Source organism: Stigmatopora argus, chromosome 5, assembly GCF_051989625.1.
Source record: "Stigmatopora argus isolate UIUO_Sarg chromosome 5, RoL_Sarg_1.0, whole genome shotgun sequence".
Lineage (NCBI taxonomy): Eukaryota > Metazoa > Chordata > Actinopteri > Syngnathiformes > Syngnathidae > Stigmatopora > Stigmatopora argus.
In genome coordinates, this window is record NC_135391.1 from 17,814,433 (window position 1) to 17,837,500 (window position 23,068).

At 41.4% G+C, this 23,068-nt stretch overlaps 1 protein-coding gene across 2 annotated transcripts in view; it reads left to right on the plus strand.

The window, feature by feature from the left end:
- Positions 1-17,659: 17,659 nt before the first annotated feature.
- smarca2 (SWI/SNF related BAF chromatin remodeling complex subunit ATPase 2) overlaps positions 17,660-23,068 on the plus strand; it is a 48,768-nt gene continuing 43,359 nt past the window's right edge. For both annotated transcript variants that reach the window (XR_013300214.1, XM_077600069.1), the window contains exons 1-7: positions 17,660-17,893; positions 18,034-18,163; positions 18,749-19,132; positions 20,481-20,582; positions 20,949-21,198; positions 21,306-21,432; positions 22,886-23,059. Coding sequence is in view for 1 of the 2 variants with exons in the window: in XM_077600069.1 (XP_077456195.1) it covers positions 17,660-17,893; positions 18,034-18,163; positions 18,749-19,132; positions 20,481-20,582; positions 20,949-21,198; positions 21,306-21,432; positions 22,886-23,059 (1,401 nt within the window). In the remaining variant the exon portion in view is untranslated. The remainder of the gene's footprint in view (positions 17,894-18,033; positions 18,164-18,748; positions 19,133-20,480; positions 20,583-20,948; positions 21,199-21,305; positions 21,433-22,885; positions 23,060-23,068) is intronic.

Consider the following 23,068-nt stretch of genomic DNA (forward strand, 5'->3'; position numbering starts at 1 on the left):
TGTTTCCCCATTTTATGTAAGTGTTCTGAAAACGTTGCAAAAATCGAAACTGTTGTATCTTGGGTTAAACTGGGTTAACTTCATCCAACTTTTAATTTTATTTTTTTGTAAATGGCTATTCCTTCATTCATTTTCTGAACCGCTCCATCCTCACTATGGTTGCGGGGGGTGCTGGAGCCTATCCCAGCTGACTTCGGACCAGGGGGCGAAGTAGCTGGATAAAACCCACGCAGGCCCAGGAAGAACATGCAAACTCCACACAGCTGGACCGATCTGGATTCTAACCCAGGACCCCAGAGCTGTGAGGCCGACGCACTCACCATTCAGCTGCTGGGCTGCCTAGGTAAATGGCCATATGTGAGGTAAATTTACACAGTTGTTTTTTGTGGGGCTGAAAATAGTCTGGTTGCCAATGGTCATGATGTCTTCAGTTGATTATTTTATTTATTTCATATTGCACAACAATTTTTGGTTTGAAGGCAAATTTATAAAAAAAAGTTAAAAAAATAAAGACGCCTGTCAAAAGTGTTTATTCTTTCCTTTTCATAGTGTAAGGAGGGAGTTGTCTGTTCTTATTGCACAATAGAATAAAAAAATACTTTTTCAAAATCCTCAAATTTATTATTATTTTCTTATAAAGGGTAAATTTATTTTGTATTGAATTTTGTCGGGACCGAGCAAAAGTGGCATAGAAACAAGGTGGCATAGTAACAAGGTGGCATAGTAACAAGATTTCACTGTAACAACTTTTGTCATATCACCCAGCTCTAATCTGTGGATTATTTCTTAGTGGTCCCCCACTCATTTTAGTGCTGTTTCAGTATCAGTGGCCATTAGTTGTAACTAATAAGAAAGTGAAATCAATAGGAATTGAACTGAAAGTGATCTAAAAATGACCAATTTTCAACAAGAAATTATCCAAAATGTAAGTGACCACTGAATCCCCCAACATTTATAAGTGGCCCATAACTACAAAAAAACTTAACAAGGTTGTGATCCCCAATTAACTCATTGCCTGATAAACATTCAATTACTAATGTAAATGAACTCAGTAGCTGTGAATGCTCATTTGTTCATCAACACTCCCAATCCAAATGGTTTGGACATCTAGCACAGTTAATGGCACTGAAAATTGATTGTACGAAAGACATGTTTGTAGTCGATCGCGTCATTGCACCTCATCCTACAAGAGTAAGGAAGCTTTAGCTGCCCGGAAACTTATTGTACATTTTCCCAGTGGTCCCCGCCACGGCCCCCAAAGCTCAAAAGGCCCCGAAATTTTACAACCAGGCCATTCTCCCCCTTAAAAGCACGACCGCCCTTTCAAGAAACGTCGGCTAAAACAAACAGTACTTAAAGACGGCGTGCCAGACGACAATTGCCCCTGCTCCCTCAGAGGGATCGAGCTAATCCCTGAAATGCAGGCCTGTGACTAATGGCGGAATTTAGCAAGAAATGAGCTCCGGTTTCACATCGAGCCTGACGACGTGGATGCTTCGGGGCCCGTGATGAATGAGCGGTGGGGCTGGCGTCGTCTTTCACCGTTGCTTTTGTGCGGGCGATAATGAAACGTGTCAGAGAAGCATGAAACCAGCCCATTTTTGAGTAAGCCGTCCTGTCAGAGTTGTCGAGTACGGACGCTTGCCGCGTCGGGACGTGCGGTGGCCTGCCGCTCCGGAGTGTACTTTGCTAAAAAAACAAGTAATCAATCTAGCTCACTGATGAGAATTGGTTCACGTTGCCGGAGAAAGCAAATACTCCGAAACGAGTCCATATCTGTTTCTTGCTACAATTTATGACTCAAACACCCCATAGGAAATGGCCAGATTTTCAAATTTACTATACATTGCCCGGCCTAACAAAAAACTCAGCACCCAAAAAACAGGGCAGAGCCTAATATTTGGTTGAAACGCATTTAGCTTCGAATTGCTGCGGTATTGTTTCGATAGGCTCCTTCATTGTCACAGGATGTATTAAAATTATGTTTTCACCAAAGCCGTCTAAAGCACATGCCAAAAATTCTCAATGAGGTTAGAAATTGGACTCTGGAGCAAAGGAAGTATGGTCTGATGAGTCAAGATTTACTCTGCAGATGATGTAATGCACCCATCGTGCCTACTGCACAAGATCGTGGGGGCAATTTTATGATCTGGGGTTACTGCAGTTGGTCAGGTATAGGTTTAACAAAAAGAAAGTGGAATAGAAGAAAGAAAGAGGTCTGACTACCTGAATATACTGAATGAGCAGGACCATGACACAATTTTCACACATGGATTGGACATGACTGAAACTAGACCTTAACCCCAATGAGAATCTTTGGAATGGTCTGAAGAAGGATTTTGTATCTGGTGATAAAGTCTCTATCAAGGTTCATAGGTCGCGATTCAATTAAATCCCAATTAGTAATTCCGAAACTACATTTTAAGATTATTATTGTGATTTTTGTGTATCACTTAGGAAAAAAATGAATCAAAATGAATATAGAAGTACTTTTACATCAATTCAGTTCGGAAACCTCATTCAGCCCAACGTAAATATGTTTTACACAAGATGATTATTAGCATTAGCGCACATAACTGCTGAGCTATGTCGGTAGCTGGGGGGAAATAACAGATCAAACGAGGTTGACTTAGTTAAAAGTTGATCTGGAATCAAAAACATTTGAGCACCCTTGCTCAAGTGTCATTGTGCATATTGGGCTTTAAAGAGACCCAGTTTTCGGCACAATCCACTGTGTAGTTATTTTGGCAGATTCCAAGAACCGGCGTCTTGTTATGATAACAGATTAAAGCCTGTCTTTTGTAACGAAATCTAAATTAAACAAGACTGTATAAAAATGCACATCTTTTATATGATATAGATTTTGACAATTTCAACTGTTTAAGCCTGTTCAGCGTCGAGGTACCAGTCTTTTTGCTCTCGTAGGAGAGCAAAGCGCCACATTGACTACATTCAGCGAAGTCAACGCAAGTTTCTCGAACATATTCAACAATCAATTTGAAGCTTTTCCAAAATCCACTCTTACCGATACCGGTGCGTGTTTAGTTTATCCTTAACTTCTTGTGGCATTCACGTGACGTGCACAGAGCATGCTCTGGCTCTGCGGCTCCACCTCCAATTGCAATTACATTACAGCGCCTTCTCTGTTTTATCCAAAATTCCAAATTATTTATTTTATAACAAGTATTCCTTAGTTTAATATCCACACAACGTTTTAGCATACGTTTTTAAAAACATTTATTTATTTTTAAAAAAGTCACAGAGAGAGACCATACATGGTTTTAGTATCCTTTTTTTCAGCGAGAGAGAAACTTGGCCCGACCCGGACCCAAAGTAATGATTGACATTTTTGGGTCGGGTCGGCGACCAATCGACCGTGTACCGGCTGGGTTCGGGCTCAAGATCTTACCTCTAGTCCCAACCCTGGCAACCCTTCCGATGATGTGCGGTACGGATGATGAATGAATGTACAGTGGTACCTCTACATACGAGCAGCTCTACCTACAAGATGCTCGAGATACAAGGAAAATTTCGAGCAAATAATTCGCTCTAGATACGAGAACAATTTTGAGATGCGAGAAAGCCAGTTGGCCATGACATGAGAGGCTGTTTATCATTGTAGCGCACTGTCTTTTTTACCGCATCTCTTTCGTGTCTAACAGATATCTACGAGCACTGAACGATTTCTTCAGACGAGTTTCTTCTACACATGGTCCAGAAAACGCACAACGCGCAGGTGCGGGCAAAAAGAGGGCTTTCTGGGTAATGAAGTAGACTCGTGCACACAACACCGATAGCCAATGGCACCCTTTCTCATAATAAATCTTCATTACCCACAATCAATACGTGGGTAGGCTGAGCTGTTGCATTTCCTGCTTTTCCTTCCTTAGCGTGTTAGCTCCCGCGATCGCTCATTCAAGACTACTTCTCGTTGGCAAATGGTCGTGCGTTATCCTATTGTGAGGACATTTGTGTCCATCATTTTCGAAATATTTTGAAGGGAATACAACACCAAACAGCCCATCGATAGCGAACGTGAGGGTGGAGGCGTGGCAAACAGCTAACCCGGCCAGAACGAAGGTAAAAAAAAATTAAAACAAAATTAGAATTCATTTTTGTGTAAAGTTACGTTAAACGTATGTTTGAGTGTGTCTGTATATATTAATCCAAGTTAATTTAAATTTGTTTGTACGGTTACGAGTGCATTGCCGCAGATAAACATTTTTTCCAATCCAATATCCTCTTTTTGGTGTTTTTTCAGAGGGATGGAACAAATTAATTTGTTTTTAGTTCATTTCAATTGGAAACGTTCGCTCGAGTTACGAGAAGATCGACATACGAGCTCAGTCCCGGAACGGATTAAGATCGTATGTGTAGAGGTACCACTGTATACTATAGTGCTGCATCAATACCGATTATAGTATCGGACCAATACAGCACAAAAACTGACCTCCTTTGTATCGGGCACTACCAAGAAGTAATAAGCCAATGTAATCTTTTTGGATTTTGTTTTTAACCGCTGATTGATCGAGCAAAGATATACGCCAGCCTCACACACTACTGTAAAAAGTGAGCCCTTCCCAAGATGATTATAGACGTCATCATTGTTATCCTGTAAATTTCAATGAATTTATCACTGATAGATAACCAATCCATTTGAAGTAAAAGTGGGACTTCGAATGAAATGAACGTCTGGTGCTTTCAGGGGCAGGCAAAGAGTTTAAAACGTTCTTCCAAGATACACCTTCCCACCAATAAGTTTATCCCTTTTAGATAAAAAGTGCGTTTTTAGTGGGAGGGTTGTCAGCAAATTAACGTATGTTTAATGGATTGGACGTCTATCACTGTCAAAAGTATTTAATTATTAAATAGTAGATGTTTTGAAATTGATTAAAAATAATTTAAAATTGGTTGAGAAATAAGATTCGTATGATTCCAATTTAACGTCAATGCGCTGACTTTGATGGGAACGTCGCCCATGCCAACATGGCCACCCTGAGGCCATTTAGGTAGCTGTAATTAAAGGTCTTTACACGCTTCTGCCGTGAATTCAAATGAATATACCATATTTTCACGACTATATGGCGCATCGTATTTTTAGCCGCAGTGTCAGTAACGAGTGCTATTTCTGTATTTTAAACACACAAAGGATGCAGCGTTTTTTTTAGACACATATATGTTATATATTATATATGAATATCTAACCGCAATAGCGCTGGCTACCGGAAGCAGCCCCAGACTCTTTTTCCGGTTTCCGGTGCGCAGTGACAGCTGGGATATATGGTTCTTGCACGCTACACCCACACACTAAAAACACGTTTTTAAAAAGGCAACGGAAGCAAAACTGAGTTCAGTTGTACTTTATTTAGCCATTTTACAACGTCACCCACAAATCCATCAAAGTCCTAATTTTCTGTGTCTGAATTGAACAATTGTCCAAATTAGTCATCGAAAACGCTGAGTTTTATACGTTGGTCCAGGCGGCCACAAACCATTCGCCAATAGTAGCTAGCTGGTAGCTAGCGTAACTTTTCCAACGGTGCTTCCTATGCTTTGTCAAGCTGTATTGATGTCGATGTATACAGGCCACAATCCATTCGTAAATAGTAGCTAGCTGGTAGCTAGCGTAAATTTTCCAACGGTGCTTTCCATGCTTTGTCAAGCTGTATTGATGTTGATGTATACAGGCCACAATCCATTCGCAAATAGTAGCTAGCTGGTAGCTAGCGTAACTTTTCCAACAATGCTTTCCATGCTTTGTCAAGCTGTATTGATGTCGATGTATACAGGCCACAGTCCATTGGGTGTATTGACAAAAGAACTACTACATATCCCAGCAGTCACTGTGCAGTACTTTGTCTACGGGAAAATAGTAGAGTCGGTGTACCCTATCAACTGATTCATTTTATTTTATCGTGATAACAATTTTAGTATTGGTCCATATATAAAGCGCACTGGATTATTAGGCGCCCTGTCTATTTTGGAGAAAATCTAAGACTTTTATGTGCGCCTTATAGTCGTGAAAATATGGTAACCAATAGAAAGTGACCCAGAAATAGGAAGTGAGCAAGAAGGAGGAAGTGACCCAGAAAAATGAACAGGAAGTCACCCTCAAATGCCCCAAAATGTACAGAAAGGCTCCCAAACAAATAAGGAAGTGACTCAAAATAAATTCATTGCCTCCCATTGACAACAATAAACATATAAATGGTGTGAGTGAGTGCGAACGCTCATGGCACTAGATGTTCAATCCGCTTTGACTGGGAGAGGTAATTGGACGAACGCATGGGCATTCATTCGGCCCTCCCAGTCAAAAAGGATAAAACGCCTACCGCCGTCAATGATTTAAATAACTGCCGATAAAGGGTTAACCTTCTATCTTGAAACACAGAGACTGTACAGTCATACCTCTACTTACAAATGCCTCTAGGTACGATTTTCAGGTTACAATTTTTTTAGCAAATGAGTGGCCCGAGTTAGGAAAAAGATCCACATTACGAAATCCCCCCAAAAGTAAATGCATTTCCTTATCCGTTATTTTATTTTGAAAATATTGTCGCGGATGCATTGATTCTCACTTTAGAACATCGCTACCCTCTACTGGGCTCTCATTCTATCTCATTTACAGTGGTACCTCGACATAAGAGTGGCCCGATATACGAGCAATTCGAGATACGAGTAAAATTTCGGGCAAATATTTATCTTGAGATACGAGACAAATTTTGATATGCGAGCAGACAGCGGACGCGAGATTCTGCTCATAAGAACATCATGGGCACTGGCTCTCTCCCCGCAACTCCCTCTTTGTAATGTCTCTGCGAGCACTGGGCCAAGCGTTGCATTTTATTCAGTGTTTTTCCCGTTAGTCATTGCGAGGCGATCGCTAATACGAGAGTTATATATATGCTACTTCTTGTTGGCAAGTGGTCGTGCGTTATCCTATTGTGAGGACATTTGTGTGCATCATTTTGGGAATATTTTGAAGGGAATACAAACTCAAACAACCCTCGATATTGACTGAAAGTCAGTGTGGAGGTGGGGCAAAAAGTGTATCAAAATGTCAAACAAAATGAGAATTAAGTTTAGTATTAGGTTCGATTAAACTTATTTTTGAGTGAGTCTGCATCGTAATCCAAGTTCATTTAAATTTGTTTATGTTATCTTACGAGCGGGTTGCCATGCAAAAATCCCCCCCCCCTCTCTCTGTCCGTCTCTCCCCCCTTAGAAATCTGTATAATTTTAGTACTATTAAACACATTTTAGTAATATTAAACCACTAGTTATGTGTTACTTTGTTAATAGTTGGCGAATTAGAACAAATAAAACATTTTTTCCTATCCAATATCCTGTTTTGGGTGTTTTTTCAGAGGGTTCGAACGAATTAATTTGTTTTTAGTACATTTCAATGGGAAACGTTCATTTGAGTTACGAGAAAATCGACATATGAGCTCAGTCCTGGAACGAATTAAGCTCATATCGAGATATGAGCTTAATTCGTTCCAGGTACCACTGTAATGACAATAAAAGCATTCAATGCCATTCAATTGGCTGTCTCACAACAACCACTATCCATGTTTCAAGATTCTCTCTTACATATCTGTCCATCTCGGCTAACTGCTTCCCTTATTAATGATTGCAATTCCCCTTATTAAGCGATTAAAAACTGTACAAATGTAGTGCGGCACATATTTTCACACACACACACACACACACACACACACACACACGCACGCGCACGCACGAATGCATACACACACACACACACACGCTTTGATAAATTTTAAAGGGTTTAGTTGGTAGTTGTGTGAGGACCGTGGAACGAATTAGAGAATTTACATATAAAGTACACCTCTACTTACAACATTTTTAAGTTCCGAAAAAAGTTCTGCATCCAATTAATTTCGTAAGTAGAGGCAGGACTGTATGTTGGACAAATCTCACAATTTGGTAACCTGCTGGCATGAATATCTCTTTCATCATTTCGTCGTAGAGGTTGATCTCAACACGTTGGGTCTTGCATGTTGAATCGCTTGCACGCTGAGGGAAAGTTGGCGTACAGGGATAAAAAATGCAAAGAAAGCCGCAGAGGATAAGCCATTAGTGGCAACTCTATCCTCCGTCTTGATTTGTCATTGGTGGTGAAAGAAAATCGCGGCCACTGAGCTCTGTGAAACAAGCAAAGCATAACATTTGTTCAGTCCGCCTCTCTTGTGGCTTTCAGGGGAAAGCCAAGCTTCGACCTCCCCATGAACCGCTCGTCAATGATTATATCCTTGATATAAGCGACTACATATGCTAAATGAGGGCAAACTTATAGCGAAACTGCAGGGGGCTTGTTACGGGCCTGTTTTCTAATGGCATTTTACGGATGTCCACCTGTTTCCCGTTATGTCCCGGTGGAGCACTTTGCTCAAGTGGGAAAATGGCAAATAGTAGCGCAAAGTTGCTTCGCCTCATTTAGCTTCAAAGGATTCACTCAGCCTCTTAATGACTTCACTTATAAAAGGGAAATATCCAATTAAAACAGTTCAAAGAAGGAAATAGGAATTGATGGGGATGTTTTGCTTTGGGATTTTAGGACATTTCCGAGGAACTTTCTTTTTAACTCATTGGCTGCCATTGACGGTGCTAGATGTGCAATCAATTTTCACTGGGAGGGGGAAATGAATGGTTATTCGTTCAACTCTGAACATTGAGCAATCAATAGTAATTTCAGAGCTCACAATCCATAGATTGAAGTGGTGTGCCGTAAATGTTCCTCATGTTTCATTTCCACTTTGTTAAAGTTCATTTTCTGAACCATTTTATCGGGTCGCGGGGGGTGCTGGAGCCTATCCCAGCTGACTTTGGGCCATAGGCAGGGGACACCCTGAATTGGCGGCCAGCCGATTGCAAGGCACGAGGAGACTCGTGCTCACACTCATACCTAAGGGCAATTTAGAGTGTCCAGTCAGCCGCCCATTCATGTTTTTGGAATGTGGGAGGAAACCAGAGTACCCGGAGAAAACCCACGCAGGAGAACATGCAAACTCCACACAGGTGGGCAGACCAAGATTTGAACCCAGGACCCCAGAGCTGTGAGGCTGACGTGCTAACCAGTCAAGCTGCTGAGCCGCCTACTTCGTTAAAGTTATATTTTTAAATGGTTTAACTTGCAAATTCTAAATTGACCAGTTATTACTGGCCCCACTCTATTTGTAATAAAACATTTATATTTATGTATAATTATCAAATAATAGATTTAAAATCATTTTGATTTTCATTTCCAAAAATGAAGCGGTGGTTAGCGCGTCGGCCTCACAGTTCTGGAGTCCTAGGTTCGAATCCAGGTCGGTCCACCTGTGTGGAGTTTGCACGTTCTCCCTGGGCCTATGTGGTTTTTCTGTGAGTACTGTGGTTTCTTCCCACATTCCAAAGACATGCAGGGTAGGCTGATTGGACACTCAAAATTGCTCATAGGTATGAGTGTGAGTGTGAATGGTTGTCCGTCTCCTCGTGGCCTTTCGACTGGCTGGGCACCAATTCAGGGTGTCCCCCGCCTCGTGCCCAAAGTCAGCTAGGATAGTCTCCAGCATCCCCAATTACCCTTTATAAGCATAAGTGGTTCAGAAAATGAGAAAAAAAAATCTAAAAATGTATTCATTTAATTGATTTAAATTAATTCCTGTCCCCGCTGCTAAAAAAATGCTAGAGGAAACCTTGGTTTTCACACACACACACACACACACACACACACACACACACACACACACACACACACACACACACACACACACACACACACACACACACACACACAGACACACACAGACACACACAGACACACACACACACACACACAGACACACACAGACACACACAGACACACACAGACACACACAGACACACACACACACACACACCGTCTCTAAACAATTTCCCTAAGAGGTTTGAATTTGATCTCCTGATTGTCAACTTTCGGGGCATAGCATAGTTGCCCTTCAGTTGTATCGTATCTTCGGTTGAATGTTGCCAAAATGACTTATTTAGTCACATATGCGGGGGTTGCTTCACTTGCGTGGACAAGCCGATTTCCACCCACTGGGGGTCGACGATGGATGACACCAAGGAGAGCCCGTCGTCCTTCCCCAAGACAATTAAAATCTGCAAGATGGCTGCCGGCCGGCCCGTCTACCTTTCAGTGAGCGGCCAGCGATTTCCCTGAACAAACTTATCCCAGCTGTGCTCTGGAAAAGGCATTAGCGCGACAATTCCAGGCATGTCGGCCCCTTTTTCAAAAGGAGATGTTTCTTTTTCTTATTGGAATAAAAATAGCAAGGACGGCGCGTGAGCATGGAGATGAATGGCGCCGTAATTCCAGGCTTTCGATGTCATAAAAATAACAAAAAATCCAGGTTGGCGTAAATCTTTCTTGCTGCCAGATGGAACAGGTATTTTGCCTTTTGAAGGTTGTCCTGGTATTGGAATTTGAAATGAAATGATGAAATAAGTCATGATGATATCATAAGAAATTAGAAAAAAAGTAACCAGAAGGAAAACCACTGTTGAGTATAGACAAACATTTGACTCTTAAAATCTAAATTAAAACTGTTTATATGAGTTTAACTCTAGTGGATGTCCAATCCATGCATGAACGTCCATTGATTTGCTGCCACCTCTCTAACTTAAAATGGATTTGATGTTTAATACCATCAATACACCAACTAATGCTGTACAATATGATGTTCTATACTTACATAAGAATATAAAAAAAATCTATCAACATTTTTCAGGCCTATAATCATTGGCACTTTGACTAGACCTTTTCCAGCAATGGACATTTTGGCCAGCAGATAGTGCTAAATTTGAGCCGATTTGCTACATTTTTTTTTTGCTCACACCAAGGATTGCATGGGTATTGGTAAGAGAGCAGTGTTTCACTGGGCTTCGTGTATAACACGCACCCGAACTTTGCTTCAGTTTTTTGGTACAAAATTTTGCGCGTTCTACTCGAATGAATACGGTACACACAGTTGGTCTATTGTGTCCCTTTTAGGAATTTGGCTCCCCCTACCAACTGTCCCTACCGACTAGGCGTAGGATGGAAACATGTCAGGTAACAAAATGACCTAAATAAAACACCATTGTCTGTTCTGAACAAATCAGTCAAAACATCGGCTTTGTTCTTCTATAATCCTTATAAAGGGTGATTTATGGGTGTGTCAGTGTGTGTGTGTGCGTGTGTGTGTGCGTGTGTGTGTGTGTGTGTGTAAAGATTCTCTTGCTACATTTATCCAAACCGTGCAACGTAGAAAGTTAATTTTTTTCATGGTGGCCACCCGGATCCTAATAAATGAGTGATTACATTTCCTGACCTTCTCTAAGTGTGTAAACTCAATCTTTTTTTTGTTAAACACCCATTTTTCAAAAGAGATTTTTTAAATTGCGCAACAATTGTCTTTTGGTTCTAAACAAGCAGGGGGGCCTGGCTTTGCTTGGGTTTTTTAAAGCATGAGGATGGTCGAACTTGTTAATTATGGCTGCCTTCACCATGAAGCCAGGCAGCAGCATTCCCACACATGATGATGATGATCCACACGTTCAGTTAATCTTTGACCAGGAAAGCATCCGCTTCCAAAAAAAAAACTTGTTGCTGCCTGTTCCGGCTGGGACCGGGTCGTAAGGCAGACCTCGCTCGCCAGCGGCATGCACCGATGGATCGCCGGCCGGCGGTCCTGTGGCGCATGCTGGCCGCGTTGAAAAAACCCCAAAGTAGATCGCGCATGGTTGGCTCCTTGAAAAGTAATAAATTGTGCACTCCTGCTTTAAGTGTTAGTGTTTTGGTTTTAGATTCTTTTGAAAGAACCCAAGTTGGCCAACATGCTTAGCTTTCAGCACACTCCTTTGTGCAGTTATTATGGAAGTTTTCAAGGCATGGTGCCTACTTGCTTCCAACTAGTTTAAATGCAGTCACCTATTTTTTTTATTTCCACCAAAAACACACGTGTAAAGATAAGATGGATTTTGAATCGATATGAGCAACGTGTGACGTTATATAGTGATATATCGCATTATCGATTTTTAAACAATAAATTGCCCAGCCTTAACCTTTACATTGGAGCAAAAGTAAATCTGCTAATGCGCCGCGTCTTTACTTTGCTGCACTACTTGATGTAGTTAAATAAGTAGTAGCAGGTTAGTTTAACATCAATTTAAAAAAATAAGTGAAGTGAGAGAAAGTTGTGATGATTGTATTTTTCACCAAATAATTCAAAATGTATATTATCATGGCGAATCATAATATAAAATGAAAATTTCCCCCCACTTTGGACAGCGCTACTAGCCTATAACTTTAAATGTCGCACACTCTGAATATGCATACCCTAGTCTTTCCTGTCCTGTCACTGATTTTGAAAGGCAGGGAATGAGGTAATAAAAAAAACAAAACTATATATATATATATATATATATATATATATATATAGATAGATAGATATACATATATATATAGATAGATAGATAGATATATATACATATATATATATATATATATATATATATATATATATATATATATGAATTATGCATATGAATAGGAATATATAAATATGAAAAATAAAGTTCAGAGTGGACTTTAATTCTAGTGGTGCTGCAGGTGCCTGATGGTGCTGTCTTTGAAGAACCTGGGCTAAACCTTCACCCTACTGACTGGTCTACCGTAGTCTTTTTCAAGGTGATTGGGACACCGCAACCGCATCTGTCTTTCACTGCCAAATGAATGCGGCTGAGTCTTTTCCTGGCTCGCTGAACCTGATAGAACCTGCGTGATGACTCGGATTTGCTGATTTGGCTAGCATTTACATCCACTTCCTGAAAGGATGTCCCAATAAGAGAAGGACGTCAAGATGAAACATCAAATGCTATTGTTAAATGAGCCGAGATATTCAAAGTGAGGGTGGAGCGTTTTGAATGTCAAAACCAAGGGTTGCAATTTTGCGGCTTTTGAGGTAGCCATGAAATTCATCATTCCGTGCTTCCCGTCAGGCCCGGATTTTCTTGTACTTCACTAGACTGTGGCAAAGGCACTGTCATATATTGCAATATTTGTCCTGATCACATCACGTTAGAGGATTGGGTGAAAAAATGTTTACTGTTCTAGGATGTACTGTTATCATTAATTGTCTTAACTCATTCAAAGCCATTGTTGGCATTATATTAATTTACAGTAATTTATTAAGAAATTCCTCCTTAATTATTTTTGATTTATTTCTCAATTTAATATACAGTACTGTTCAGAAAATTATAATGTTCTGTCAGATTAGCAGTTTTCCATACTGACTTCTTAAAAGCTCAGGGCCCATTTGCTGGTGTTTTGAACAACACTCTGGGTTCCTATGGGTAAAACTGAAGCTTTTTACCATATTCTAATTTTCTCAGGTTGTGGGTTTGTATTTTCAAAGAGCAGAAAAACCTTAATCAACAAATTTACAAAAAGGAACTGCATGAGATATGTCAATATGCATGCAATGGCTCCCAAAAATGCAATTTTGTTCTTTTGTACAAATAATTATATTTACTTTTATTTTCTTTATTTCTTCTGTTTTGTCTTTTTTTTAATTTTGGGATTTTTTCTTTTTAGGAGAATTTTTCAATAAAAAATTCTCTATTCTTTTTTTTCTTCTATTTTATTTTCATGTACTTTACACGTACCTCCAAAGCTTCATGTAGATTTGTTACTTTTTTGGCAGCCACTGACGGCACTCAACGTCCATTATATTTGAATGGAGATCACCATTCCACTTGGTCGGTCCATCTGTGTGGAGTTTGCATGTTCTCCCCGGGCCTGTGTGGGTTTCCTCCGGGTACTGCAGTTTCCTCCCACATCCCAAAAACATGCATGGTAGGCTGAATGGACACTCTAAATTGCCCCTAGGTAAGGGTGTGAGTGTGCATGGTTCCGTCTCCTTGTGCCCTGCGATCGGCTGGCCACCAATTCAGGGTGTCCCTTGCCTCTGGGACAGCTGGGATTGGCTCCAGAACCCCCCGTGACCCTAATAAAATAAAGCGGTTCAGAAAATGAGATGAAAGAGAGATTTTCGGAACTGCTTTATCCTCACTAGGGTCGCCAGTGGTACTGAATCCAATCCCATCTGACTTCGGGCCAGGGGTGGGGGACACCTTGAATCGGTGGCCACCCAATCGCAGGGCACAAGGAGACAAATAACTATTCACGCCCACACTCCTACCTAGGGGCAATTTAGAATGTCCTATCATGCACCCGGATTACCTAGAGAAAACCCATGCAGGTCCCGGGAGATCATGCCAACTCCACACAGGTGGATCGACCTGGATTTGAACCCAGGTCTCCCACTGTGAGGCCGACGCGATAACCATTCTGCACCGAGCCGCCCGCCAATTGTTGATTAATTATGAAAACATCAACGCCATTCCATCAATTCCTACCCTGATAGGAATTTTGTATTTCTTTTAAATTTTCATTTGAAAAGAAACTTAAATGAAAGCCAAAAACATTTGATCACGGAACAAATCTAACTGGCAGTTTTATACTACCATAAAAGGACACCTATAAGATGGAACACTTGGGTGTTGCCGCCACCTTGCGGACAATTTAAAGACTTCACACAAAGAGCCTAAAGACGTGTCCTTTTTTCGAATTATTTGAAAACAATTCACTATTTTTTATACGTATTAAAATATTAAATGCAAATGTTGATACGTTGAAGCTAAACGTGTATTTCTTTCTATTTCATTTGCTAGTGAAAGTAACAGCGTTCGATACAGTACAGCGCAGAACACACGCCCATGAAAGAGAACGCAATGATCGACAAAGCACAGTAGCCAATAAGCGTGGAAGAAGACGGGACATCCTGTCAATCCGGCCAATTGGAGACGCCGTGACTGAGATCAACTTTAAACATGTCAGCAAAACAGCAAGAAGGGGGAGTGAACTTGACGACTGCGGTCATATTTTAGAGAAACATTCGAATATTTTTTCTGCTTCTGGTGGCACTTTCGCTTCAACCAAGAGGTAAATGATCTTTGCATAGCAGGCGGGGCGGCTGTCACCGTCTGCGGCATCTTGTTAAGCGTGTTTTCCTCTCGGAGCTGTCAAAACTTTTCTGACGCGGACTACTCGCTTTGGACGAGAGAGCGACAGCGAGGGAGAGAGGGGGGGAGAGAGAGTAGAACCAGCTAGCATATTAGCTACCCAGTCTAGCATTAACTTAGCTATTAGCCGTACAAGAAGGGAGGGGGGAACAAATGGGAGGGTGATTTATTGCATGTATGTATTTGACTTTAAGAGAACATTGCTGTAAATCCGCGAACGTATTTGACATATAATAATTGCTAACCTGTGCCTTCAGTCGCTGTGCTGACTTTGTTTAATCCCGCAAATGACGTTATCACTCCGCCATGATGGCCATCGTTTTAGAAGGGAAGCGGGCGGAACAATGATCCAATCAAGAGTGCACTTCAAGAGCTACCTTGTTATGAACGGTCCCGGGAGCAAAACCTAACGGTGCCTGCGTTATAACATATAAATAATAGCTCCACTACATTGTTTTGTGGTTAAATATTATTAAGTGTTGCCCAAAGCTCTAATGTGGGCAGTACTAAAGAAAGCTCACGTTTTTCTTTGGAAGTCGTTTTACCGACTCACTTGTTTTCATTAAATCAGAAAACAGGTGCATGCACGTTTTAATTACAGTCATTCCTTGAGATACGAGCTTAATGTGTTCCGGGACCGAGCTTGTATGTCGATTTACTCGTCTCTCAAATCAAAGTTTCCCAGAGAAATGACCTAAATACAAATTAATTCGTTCCCACCCTCTGAAAAAAACAGGATATTACAATGGAAAAACATTTTTGTTGGTTGCAATTCAACATCTACTAACAGACTAACAAACAACTAGTGGTTATGATGTTTACTACTAAAATGAGCCATTATTCACTACAACGTGGAGTGCATGGAGGGGAGAGAGAAAGAAAGAGAGAAACTTGATGGATGCCCTCGTAACATAACATAAACTTAAAATTTGACCTAAATGAACTTTAGATTCCTATACACACAAAGAAGGGAATGTATTCCACCGTGGCTTTCAAGGGGAACTTCCTGCTTCTCCATGCATATTAGCGAGCCAGCTCACTCATGCGTACATTACTCTAATGTTTTTTTTTATTATTTCGTGCTATATATCAATTGTCATCATACGCCTTTTCTTTTTTTTCCTTTTCATTGCACCAGCTTGCTTTGGACCCATTATTTTTCCCTTAATTCTGCACTGACTAACGAAAAAAATACAACGTTCCGCCCTGTGCTCGTAGATATCTTTGCACGAGGGAGATGCGGCGACAAAGACAGTGCGCTGAAATCATAAGCAGCCTCTCATGTATCGGCCACCTGGCTGTCTCGTATGGTTGTATCGGTACTCGGATGATTCGCCTAAAGACGTTTCGCCGACGGACGTTTGACAGACGGACAGGTCACCGAATGGACGTTCCACCGAACGGTCATTCGGCCGAACGGAGGTTTTGCCGAAACGGGATTCGCGCGCTCGCCCCGCCCCCGGACCGTGAGTTTTTCAACCTCGGCCCGCGGGCCATATACGGCCCGTTAGGATTTTTAATCCGGCCCGCCGCCGGCGTTGTCCAAATTATAGTAAAAATCAATGATTCATTTCCCTTTGCCGCTCATCACTCTCAATTTATTAGTCTACCGTCAATGGCAGCCCGGGAATAAGCACTCTTGGGCGGGCAGATGTAGCAGAACCGAGCCGTGAAATGAGAGCAATCAGGTCAAATCCATCCTAAAACAGCATTTAATGATCAAATACAAATACTGGAGCTCTTTGGACATTAGAACCGAGCCCAGGGAAGTGAATTCCTCGGTAAAATGTTGCGATGATGTCGCGATAAGGCAAAAAAAACGTCTATATGGGTGTCCCTGTTTTATGATGACATAATCGAGTAGGGACATCCCTAATCTCAATATATTTTTGTAATCATTACGTAGATACTTTTGACAACCATATATCAATGAGCCAGTAGTAGAAATTAAAATCATGAATCGCCATTGAATAACTTTTTTTAGTGTGCGTATAGTAATCCAACTTAATTTAAGTTAAATTTAAAGTTTATGTTATGTGCGCGTTGACATCAAGTCTCTCTCCAGTCCCTTTTCTCTCTCGTCTGCACACTCCTCTCTACCGTCTGTCTGTACTGAATAATGTCACATTTTAGTATTGAAGATCATAACGTCTAGGTAGATATTTGTTACTTTGCAAGTAGGTGATGAATTATAACAAATATAAAGATGTTTTTCCATTGTAATATCCTGTTTTTAGGGTTTTTACAGATTGACATACTAGCTCAATCCTGTAATGCATTAAGCTCACATTCCAAGGTATTACAGTACATTTGTTAATTTAATAACAACAAACTCTTATTCATTTTATGTCATATTATTCAACTATTTGCCTTACATTGAAAAGAACAAACAATAATTGGTCCTGTTTCAGTTCCATTGATTGCACCGGGCATCCAATTCATTTCCAATGTCCATTCAGACATTCTGGTCTCATATTTCGTTTAATTTTGGTATTAAATAATTTTCTATGAAGATAGTTAAACATAATAATTATAATTATGCTTTCATTCTATGTCAGCCCCTTCAGAGCTGTCTATCGGTATGTCCCACCCCGGCCCTTCCCCAGGTGCGGGCCTATCACCAGGCCCCATCCTGGGCCCCAGCCCTGGACCGGACCCATCACCCAGTTCGGTCCACAGCATGATGGGACCAAGCCCTGGGCCTGGAACGCCTAACGTGCCCCATGGCATGCAGGGCCTGGCGCAGAGTGACTTCTCACAGGATGTCATGTATTCAATGCACAAAGTACAAATGGTTTCAAATATTTTTTTCTCTTTTAATCATATTTTATGGTGAAAAAAGGGCCCTTCTTATATGCTTCTACTGTATTTTTTTAAGACTGGTATTGTTTTCTGACATTCTTATGATTTCTCTGAATTTTTCAGCCTATGGAAGGAATGAACGATAAGGCCATGGCAGACGCCATGCACTTTGTGCACATCAAAGGTGTGAGCATGAGGTCCCTTCACAGTGGCATGGGCCCCCCACAGAGCCCCATGGATCAGCATAGCCAGGGTACTATATTTACTCAAATATTAGCAAAGCCAAATTATTTTTCAAGGTGTGTTCATCGAAAACTAATAAGCCCGTAAAACAAATTTACTTTGCAGGAAAAAACCTCAATTTTAGAAGAAGAAAAAAATAAAAGATGAAACCCATCACGTCACTGAAAAAAATCATGTTCCCAAGTCACAGAAAACCAATCATGGATCACAAAAAAGGAATCACAAATTGCAGAAAACAAATCACATAAGCTAATTTGGAATCACAATAACGATTTAAAAACATTTTAAAAAAACCCATTAACAAAATACAGATTGCAAAATAAAAATTCTGTCAAATCACAAGTTACAGAAAACAAATTACGAAATTACAAAAAACAAAACACTTGTCACAGAACACAAGTCACAAAAAACAAATCTCAATGAAAACTCATCAAGATAATAAGTGTCCCTGGGATATCTATGACCATTCTGTTGATTGGAAGATATTCATGAAAAAGTGACAACCAAGCTTGCTCTGTAAATTAACAGTTGGCCATTTTTTGAAACATTCATTGTGAAAGAGGTCTTTGGTTCTGAACCCTCATTTCTCATTCAGGCTACATGTCCCCCCATCCCTCCCCAATGGGGATACACGAGCATGCATCCAGCCCGATGTCTGGGGGTGGGGGACCCACGCCTCCTCACATGCCGCCCTCCCAGCCTGGCCCCATGATGCCAATGGACACGCAAGGAGGTAGTGTCGGCAGCGGAGTTACCAACATGTCCAGCATGGGTCAGCAGGGCAGGGGACCGTCAGCGTTCAGTCAGGCCCAGCTTCAACAGCTCCGTGCTCAAATCCTGGCCTACAAGGTCCTGGGGCGAGGGCAGCCGCTGCCCGAGAATCTCCAGCTGGCTGTGCAGGGCAAGAGGAGCCTACCCACGATGCAACAGCAGCAGCAACAACAGGCGGCAGGTGGGAGTCCTTACAACAGGCCTCAAGGTAAGATGGTCACACAGCAAGAAGAGCGTAGTGTGAAAATGAAAAGCATGCAAGCAGACTACAAAAATCTGAAGATCATTCTCAGTGTGACATAAGTTTTTATGGTAGCTAAGAAAGAAAGTTTATTCATGAAATTTTCCAAACCACAAACTCACAAGGCTCACGGGGGGTGCTGGAGCCTATCCCAGCTGACTATGGGCACCAGGCAGGGGACAGACACCCTGAATTGGTGGCTAGCCAATCACAGAGCACAAGAAGATGGACAATCATACACTCTCACACTCATACCCTAGGGACAATTTAGAGTGTTCAACGATGTTTTTGAGATGTGGGAGGGAACCGGAGTACCCGGAGAAAACCCATGCAAACTCCACTTATGTATTTTGCCGTTTAATATACCCGGGTATATTAAATGATTTTTGCTTTTTTGAGCCTCCTGTTTGTGCGCCATTTAATATACCCCTGCTGTGTAATATACTAAACTAATATATTAAATGGCAACTCAGCTATTTTGGCAAGATTTGTATGGTATTCATGGGGGCATAATTATAGATACTTAAGTTCATTAAAATTCCAAGTCAGACTTTATTCAGCTGTAAGTAATTTTAGTCTGCAAAACATTGATGCACCCCGTCACGGCATAAAGAGTGCGTAGTGGATCGTACCTTCCCATTTGTGCGCCATTTAATATACCCCTGCCGTTTATAGGGTATATTAAATGGGGGGCAATATTAAACAGCAACATAAAGTATTGAGGTCCAACCGGGGATTGAACTCTCGACCACAGAACTGTGATGAAGATGTTCTCACCACTAAACCATCGGGCTGCCAGGAAGATTATTTAGGAACTATTTTCATGTTTAACAAATGGTGGTGCAGTGGTATGAACATACCGCTGCTGTTGTTGTGGCACGGTTTCGATTGACACGTGCGGGTTCCAGCATAAAAGTTGTGTGTATAATCTAACATGGGGATTCTACAGTTTTGTGTGATGACCCCTGAGGGGATAAGATGAAAGTCCACATTGCTAATTTAATGTGTAAGCCTTATATTGATGGTTTTGTGTCCAAAATATAGTCTGTTATAATGTTAAAGTCGCTGTTGTATTTCATAGCACATTTTAATAATCGGCTAACTCATTGATTAGGTGCCATTGAAAGAGTTAGGCATTTTAATTCGTTTTGAAAAGGATGGGCAAATGAACAAATGACATAGGTATATTGTTTTCAATCGCAACCAGTGAGTTAATTCAAAATGAACTAGTGGCTTAGGATGTTTACATCTGACAACAAAGTTATCGTTGGGAATCAATTTGAAATCATTTTTGACATTGTGTTGTGTTTCAAAGGCATGCCCATGGCACCCATGGGTGCAGCCCAGTCCAGCCCTTGTCCCACTGCAGCTATGCAAGGTAACAATCAAGGTGCAGCCCCCAAACCTTGGCCTGACGGTACGTATTTCCACCATGTATCTCTTTGGTATAGCCACCAGTTTCATCTGAAAACTGAAATGTTGATTTCTTGGATGGCAAATCCACCTGTCAAGAGTGAAACTATCACCTATACTGACTATCAAAAATACATGAAAAGAAAAGCATGCTGTAAGAAAGTGAAACAAATATCTTTTATTGCAACACATCCTGGCAAGATGAATTTGAACCTGATGAAAGATTGGACTCTGATCTTGCATGTTGGGGGGTTCTCTTTCATTTGTCATCCATTCCTTTTCTTGTCAGTGAGCAGACTCCTATTCAGCTCACTCAATTGAATCTTTCCAGTTGTGTGTAGTCAAAATATTTTTGCGTCCTTTTTTCCAGGCCAAGTCGGCGACAATCCAGCCGGCGCACCCAAACACTTGGCCCCCGCCAGTGGCGGGCGTCCGTCTCCAGCACCCTCTCAGCCTGCCACTATGCCCCTTGGGCCCCTCCAAGGCGGTTCGGTTGCCGCTCCGCCAACCAGCCAGCAGGTGTCCCCCATGCTACAGATGCAGAAACAGAACCGCATAACACCCATCCAAAAGCCTCAGGGTCTGGACCCGGTGGGCATACTACAAGAGAGGGAGTACAGGTTAAAAAAACAAACAAACAAAAAAGTTTTAAAATTCATTGCTCAAATTATTTGCATTCATTGCTCAAATTATTTGCATTCATTTGTTTATTGGTGATGACCGCCAGGCTGCAAGCTCGGGTCGCCCATCGTATTCAAGAATTGGAGAGTCTGCCGGGTTCACTGCCGCCCGATTTGAGGAGCAAGGCCACGGTAGAGCTCAAGGCGCTCCGCCTGCTCAACTTCCAGCGACAGGTAAGTTCAAGTGTTAAACTGTGTAGATCTCATGTAGTGGTAAGAATAAATGTCTAATGCGCGCGGCGAGCCAATAGGGGATGGTCATCGTTAATTGACAGCCGCTTTATCCACGGCAACACACTCGTAACCGAACAAACAAATTTAAATTAACTTGGATTAATATATACAGACACACTCAAACATACGTTTAATGTAACTTTACACAAAACTGAATTATAATTTTGTTTTAATTTTTTTTACCTTCTGGCCGGGTTAGCTGTTTGCCACGCCTCCACCCTCACGTTTGCTATCGATGGGCTGTTTGCTGTTGTATTCCCTTCAGAATATTCCGAAAATGATGCACACAAATGTCCTCACAATAGGATAACGCACGACCACTTGCCAACGAGAAGTAGTCTTGAATGAGCGATCGCGGGAGCTAACACGCTAAGGAAGGAAAAACAGGAAATGCAACAGCTCAGCCTAACTTGGGTAATGAAGTTTTATTCTGAGAAAGGGTGCCATTGGCTATCGGTGTTGTGTATACTTCATTACCCAGAAAGCCATCTTTTTGCCCGCGCATGCGCGTTGTGCGTTTTCTGGTCCATGTATAGGAGAAACTCGTGTGAAGAAATCGTTCAGTGCTCGTAGATATCTGTTATACACGAAAGAGATGCGACAAAAAAGACAGTGCGCTACAATGATAAACAGCCTCTCATGTCATGGCCACCTTGCCGGGAAAATGCACCTTACGCAGTTTCTGGGTATGATGACAATTAGGCTTTTTTGTCGAGTCAATGATGATGACAAAGCCTATGTCCGATTATTATTATTATACCTGGCTTTCTCGCATCTGAAAATTTTTCTCGTATCTAGAGCGAATTATTTGCTCGAAACTTTCCTCGTATCTCGAGCATCTCGTAGGTAGAGCTGCTCATATGTAGAGGTACCACTGTACTGTAATTATAACATTTGTATGTTTTGTTTTGTTTTTTCAGTTATGCATTCGGTAGGCCTGTTGACCTGTGTGTTGTAATCAAGATAACTCAAGCATAATTAAAGGCATTATTATCAAATATGCAGGATATGTATTTAATATCAAACAGAATAGGTGATTATATTTTGAGAATATAACTCAAAAACAACAAAGGGAATGATCACCAAACTTGCAGGATAGGTTTGGACAATAAATCAAGTGACAAGAGCAGTTTTGTTGTAATATTAAATTGCCCCCCCCAAGAACCCAAAGAATGTGTTTATTTTACCTTTTTACTAATTTCGTAATATTTACTTCACTGTCTGCCATTGACGACAATGGACGTCCAATTCCTTTAAATGGGAGGCCTAATTACATAAAATTTGGTAATCAATGGCAGCCAATAAGTTCAATGCCTTCCTTAGAAGCTGTTACGAGAAGTGTAACTGTAAAGATTTGCCAGCTTACTATCACTATTATACCATTGCCTTGTAGCTGAGGCAGGACGTGGTGGCTTGCATGCGGCGGGACACCACCCTGGAAACCGCCCTCAACTCCAAGGCGTACCGGCGTAGCAAGCGGCAGACGCTGCGGGAGGCACGTATGACTGAGAAGCTAGAGAAGCAGCAGAAGCTGGAGCAGGAGAAGAAGCGCCGGCAGAAGCATCAGGTCATAACG